At 57.9% G+C, this 6,263-nt stretch overlaps 1 protein-coding gene across 1 annotated transcript; it reads left to right on the top strand.

The window, feature by feature from the left end:
• Window positions 1-141: 141 nt before the first annotated feature.
• Window positions 142-4,873, top strand: USP7 (ubiquitin carboxyl-terminal hydrolase 7; the record flags this gene model as incomplete). Its single annotated transcript, XM_005854340.1, has 1 exon — window positions 142-4,873. A coding segment is annotated over one exon (4,252 nt), but the record flags the coding sequence as incomplete, so codon positions are not given.
• Between the last annotated feature and the right edge of the window lie 1,390 nt (window positions 4,874-6,263).

Raw genomic sequence — 6,263 nt, 5'->3', positions numbered from 1 at the left:
GGTCGACCAGAAGGAGTGGACAGGCGACTTATTCGGGACGGACGGGAGCAAGCGGGAGCAGTCCTCGGTACCAACGCCGGCATCGGAAGACGTAGCCCTCGTGGAAACCACCCTAGACTTGTTGGTGTCGCTAGGAGCAGGCGGAGAAGGGTTGCTCGACGTGATTCTAGGGTCGCCACTCCTCAGGCAGCTCCTTCATTTCGGTTTGCTGCTGGCACCTGACGAAGCGCTGCGTCGTGCCATCGCCCGGGGGGTGCACCGCTTGTGTGTGGAGGGACGTCGGCGAAGGGAAAGAAAAGAGGCGCAGGCGGAGGAGGAGGAAGGGCGGAAAAAGAGGAACATCGAGACTTCTGCGGAGGACAATAAAATTTCGAAGGAAACGAGATCATTATCACACCGCGCTGTATTAGACCCAGTACGGGGCTTCTTGCACCCCTTGATCGACTTGGTCGAGAACGTTGGCGAAGAGGGAGGCGGGTGTGTGGAATACTTCAAGCTGCTCACTCGCTTGCTCAAGGCTCCTGACGCTCTTCTTGAGGTGGACCCGGAAGGCATGGCCTGCAAGCTAGCGGGACAAATCAGGCGGCGTCGCGTCGTGGAGGCATCGGAGACGGACGAGGACCAAGTTCTGCAGGGACTCTTGACGTCCTTGCGGGCGCTCCTCGCCTTCTTGCCGCATCGAGGCGACGGGACGCGGTCGGTCAAAGTGATGCTTGGCCAAGGAGGCCTACTTCAGGAATTATTCGACCGTTGCCTCTTTGCGATGCCATCTACTGACCCAAATACCGCGCGGTACATCGAAACGCCCCCTCCTCCAAAGTGCAAACATCCGGTGAGTCGGAATCTGGCCTTGGGGCTCGTCCTTGAGCTCAGCGCGGAGTGTCCTGATAACCTGAGGAAGGTAGTGGCTGTCTTAGAAAGGCACAATCCGTTGGGCTTGTCGGCCGACGAGAAAGAGAGGCGACGGCTTAAGGCAGCGCGGAGGCGCCAGAAGTCTAATCAGCACGGGGGCGGGGGAGGCGGGCAGATATGGGGCAGGCAGCGAAGCGGGAGCCTTGGTGCGTCCGGTCAGCTTGCTTTGAACGCAGCATCGTCTTCAGCTGCGGCATCGTCCTTGCAATGCGGACTGAGCAAGAACCGGACAGGATATGTCGGCCTTAAGAACCTTGGATGCATCTGCTACATGAACAGCACTCTGCAACAGCTCTTTCACGTTAAAGGTTTTCGAGAGGGGATCTTGGCATTTGAAGATGCGGAGGAAGATAAGGAGGAGAGTTTGATGTATCAGCTGCAGCGCGTGTTCGCCCATTTGCAGGAAAGCGATAAAGCGTACTACAACCCGCAAGGCTTCTGCCACGCCTTGAAGGATTGGGACGGGGAGCCTACAGATGTATTCGTCCAGCAGGACGTCTCCGACTTCCTGCTCATGTTCTTCCAGCAAGTGGAGGGTATGACACAGGGTACAAAGTGTGAAGAGGTTCTACGCCACGCCTTCGGGGGAACGCTAGTTCATGAGCTTATTGCTGAGGGAGGGCGCTACAGCTCGCGGCTTGAGCCTTGTTATTTTCTGTCAGTGATGGTGCAGAACATCCAAACCCTCGACCAGGCTCTAGAGGCTTACATCTCGGAAGAGATCTTAAGCGACTACACCTGGGAAACGAAAGATCCTCTCACCGGCAAAGCTGTGAAAGAGGCTACACCGACAGTAAAGCGGGCAAGCTTGGCGGCACTGCCACGGCATTTGATTCTCCATCTGAAGCGTTTTGAATTTGATTATGAAACCATGCAACAAATAAAAATCAATGATCGGTTAGAATTTCCTGTGGATCTAGACATGTATCCTTACACCCTGGAGGGGAGGACGGCAGTGAGGAAAGGCGGAACAGGTATCGCAGCAGCTGGGAATGCAGAAGACTCTGCGGAATTGAGAGAGAGGACCCAAAGTGCGGCTGGGCATCCGCCAGAATATTACCTGTATCGATTGGCAGGAGTGGTCATCCACATGGGAACTGCGAACAGCGGGCACTACTATTCATACATTCGTGAGAGAGGCGGTGAAAGGAGCGGCTGGTTTGAGTTTAATGACACCGTGGTGACAGATTTCAACCCAGCCGATTTGGAGGTGGAGTGCTTCGGAGGCCAGGAAACGAGGGGAGGAACCGGTGGTGGGGGGTACCATGGTGGGCGGAACTGGGCCAGAGAGCGGATCCGCAACGCCTTCTTGCTAGTCTACGATCGATGCGATATTAGACCAGAAGACGACGCCCGTAACACAGTGGCACACCGCCCACAAGTTCCGACCCCGATTTTGGAGGAAATTTTGCGGGAAAACCTCGACTTCTGGCGCAAGACAAACATCCTAACGCGGCCTTACTTCGAATTTATGGAGCAATTGCTGGAGCCCGTCTACCGTCCTACGGCGGTGGAGCGGGAAGAGCAAGCCGAAGATCCTGGACAGGCCGCGCTCTTGGAGAGTGGTTTACGGCTGGCTACGAAGTTCATGCTGGGAACCCTGACGGAGGCGCGGGACTGGGAGGGCGTGCGAACCTGGGTCCCTCGATTGCTAAAGGCGTACGCGCGCTGCTTGCCGGCTTGCATGTGGGTTGTTGGAATGCTAAGCTGCGACGAGCAGCCCGCGGACGAGGGTGGAGGGCTGTTGTGGGATCTGCTCTTGGATACGGAGGAGAAGGAGGGGCGGGTTGCGGTGGTCCAGCTCCTTGACCACGTTGTAACGATCATGCTAGAGGGTAGCTCCACGGACAGCGACGAAGACACAAAGCACGAGGGTGTGGAGAGGAGAGGTCCAGCCGAGGCGCATGTCACGGCGTGCTTGAGTCTGTTTGGAGCCCTGCTCCGGATGCGACATCGCGTCGCAGAGCTTGTGAGACCTACGGGAGGGATCGGAAAAGTCGACTCGTACATCTACCTGCTGGGGCTGCTGGCGAGTAAAATGGAAGGGGCGCGTCGAATGGTCCTCGAGGATGCAGCAGGCACGTGCTTGCTGGATCTTCTGCAAATTGCGAAGAAGAAATTAGAGGTCTGGGCGGTCGGGAAGATCTTTGGCAGCAGGCGGGAGGCCGAGCTCCTTCTGGGAAGTGCAGAGCAGGCGGCTGCTGATATTGGGCCATGTCGAGACACGTTTGCCAGCGCCGAGAGGGAGGACGACGACCTGGACGTGCCTGCGGCCGTCCAGCCCTTGCTTGGGACCCTGTTACGAGCTTGCGTGATCCCAACACCGGGCGGGGCCACGCCTCCCATGACCCAGTGGTCTGCGCAGGCCCTGGAGCCGCATCACGTGATGAGCCTGGCAGAGCGAAAAATGGTCTGCTCGATCGATTTTTGTTCTTGCCTTATCCTCTCGGTGGATAGTCCCGAGGCAAAAGCGAGGATGCGCCCGTTCTTTCAGCACTTCTTGTGGGAAAACTCGGCACGGACTCAGGAGATCCAGGAGGCAATGGTCCGGCTGTTAGAGCAAGGGGGCACTGGAGGTAACGGCCAACGGAAGGAGGAGAGCCCCTCGAGAAGGAGCGACGAAGGGATAGGGGTGATCAAGCCAGTCTTCCGCAGCTTGATGCTTGTCTTGGGGGTGAAGGATTCCTTGCGCGAAGAGCGAGTGTCCCTGTCGCTCCCGCGGATCCTGGCCGCTTTGAAGACTCAGAAGTCTCGCCAGCGGGCGACGGAACTCGGGCTTTGGATGCTCATGCGCCTGGCCAGAGAGAACATGTTGGTCCGCCAGTGGTTCCACGACGGGGCGGTTGTCTTGGCCTCCACACCCGTGGCCTCGCCTGAGCGTCGGGAGAAGGCGCCGAAGCGGACATCCAGTTTCACGTCTCTCCTGACATTCGGTGGTGGGGCTGTTATGGGGGGAAGCGGAGGGGCATCGGCGGAGGAGGAGAAAAAGGGAAAGATCGTGTGTCGAGAGGAGGCCCAGTGGGCAGAGAAGTGGCTCGTGGACCAGCAGGGTCGGAGCTCGGGCGGGAGCGGAAAGGGGGACTTCTTCAACGCCACCACGTCCGGATGGATGGGGGGGGGCTCGTCGAAGACCCAGTACCATGGGGACGCAGGCTCGACGGCAGGCGCGCGAAGCGGGGTGAGGTCGGGCGCGGCCGTGCAACAGCGTGTTCTGACAGGTATTCGCAACCTGTCACGGGGCCAAAATTTGCCTTTGGACTACGACAGCGACATGGACCCGCAGGAAATAGTCGGGCGGCATATTGATATCCAGTGGAGTGGGGACGAGCACTATAGGGGGGTGGTAACCCACTTCTCGCCTCGCTCTGGCAAGCACCACGTCCGATACGAGGACGGCGACGAGCGGGATTATCGGCTGCAGGAGCGGCAGCACATCTTTATCGACCCTTCACAGCCTCCATTTACTGACACCTCTGGCTGAGTAACGAGCATCCCTCGAGTCTCATTGGGCAGCGGTGGCCATTGCACAATTTTCAGGAAAAGGAGACAAAGGTGTACGAAGTGGATGATAATTGATAACTGCACGAGCGAGTGAACGATAGGATCAGCAAGAAATTTAAGCCTATTTGCGCTGGATGAGGCTTCTCGTTGGACGTTAAAGGGTTGTAGATAGAACAAGCGAGGGCTCAACAAGGAAAGGGCAATGTCTTTGCAGGACAGGACTGAGTACGGGCAACAACTAAAAGGCAGTCAGACTGGCCTTCACATGACAAGATTGTAGGACGTGCCATCGGCCATGTTGCCGTAGTGACACAGATAAGAACTGGTAGCGTGAGGAAGTAAATCGTCAAGCAGGGGCACGATGTTTGAGATGGTCTGCCTCGAGATCTTCATAGAGTCATGTGCAAGTTGTTAACGGCACTGAAAAGTATAAAAAAGAAAAGAAAGTATGAACTCGCAGCACAGCAACCGTCACGCGAACGTTTTCTTTCAGAGATCGCATTGTGTTGCGCTGTGGTATGTTCACGGCGGTGCCATCTTTGTGGTCTGACGGGCCCGCGGTGTCATAATTTGGCATTTCCTTGAGTCAGCGACAGACAACTCGCCTAGACCATCGCAACTACCACCTCCTTGCTGTCTTTTCATGGCAGGTGTGTCGAGCTCAATTATGCATGAAAAGCCGTGAATTTCCTCACGGATTTAGACATTAGACAGGCATGTATATGATTGAGGACGGGTCGCAGGAGGTGTTTCGGTTCCCAAGTGGACAGAGCTCAGGATCCTGGCCAGCGTCGACTGAAAGCAGAAGCTTGACCATGGAAAGTCAGCCGCCCCTCAGGAATACTCAGATTGAGCAGCACTTGCGTGAATGGGCTCCTCATCTTCGAATGCGCACGCTGTCGTCGGTGCTGGTGGGCGTAGCCGGCGTGGTGCTCCTATTGTGCAGCAGTGCTGTTGCTCTGCCTCCAAATCATGCAGGCTCAAGACCGTCGCGGTATCAGTCGACTTTTATACCATTATCGTCATCGCCCGGCTTGTCACGGACAACCACACCCTCTTTGACCTTGAAGCCGGTCTCGAGCCCATCCAGCGCAATTAGATTAGGCATGAATCCGACTCCACGACGGACGCGAAATCGTGACGTCCGGTGCTCGGTCGATGTGGGCTTGGCACTCTATGATATACAGATCTGGGCCAAGCAGCTCGTCGATACGCAGTTGACACATCTCACGCCTGTGAGTGGGGCCGTGTTGTACGGGGCGGGCCTCCTGACCTCGCTCTCCCCTTGCGCGCTCTCGCTCGTCCCCCTGACCATGGCCTATCTGACAGACGACGGCACGGACCCCGCGCGCGACCAGAGGACTCTGCTTTTCCGCGCTGCCACCTTTACGGTCGGGCTGGCCACGTCCTTGTCCGTTCTGGGCCTCTCCGCCACGCTGGCGGGAAAGCTCTTCGGCTCAGCGGGCGCAGGGGCCCTAGGCGCCGCGCTCCCTCTGACGGCCTCTGCGGTGGCCATCGTGATGGGCTTGAACCTTTTGGACCTGGTCTCCCTGCGACTCCCCTCCTTCGACGCCGCCCTGCAGCTGGAGAGGTTTCCTCCTTCCTTACAAGCCTTCCTCCTGGGCGCCACGTCGGCCCTGATCGCCTCCCCCTGCTCGACGCCGGTCCTGGCCTCCATCCTCGGCTTCGTCGCGGCCTCAGGCGAGCCCTACCTAGGCGCGGGCCTGCTCTTCTCCTACTCCTTGGGGTACTCGACACCGCTCCTGCTGGCCGGCCTACTGTCGGGGACCGTCACCTCCTTCATCGCCAAGCGGGGAGACGGCTTCTCCTGGGTCACGCCCGCCACGGGC

This window comes from Nannochloropsis gaditana (assembly GCF_000240725.1).
Source record: "Nannochloropsis gaditana CCMP526 unplaced genomic scaffold scaffold536, whole genome shotgun sequence".
In the NCBI taxonomy this organism is placed as follows: Eukaryota; class Eustigmatophyceae; order Eustigmatales; family Monodopsidaceae; genus Microchloropsis; species Microchloropsis gaditana.
The sequence above is the reverse complement of the archived record's forward strand: the minus strand, read 5'-3'. Positions and strand labels throughout refer to the sequence as shown.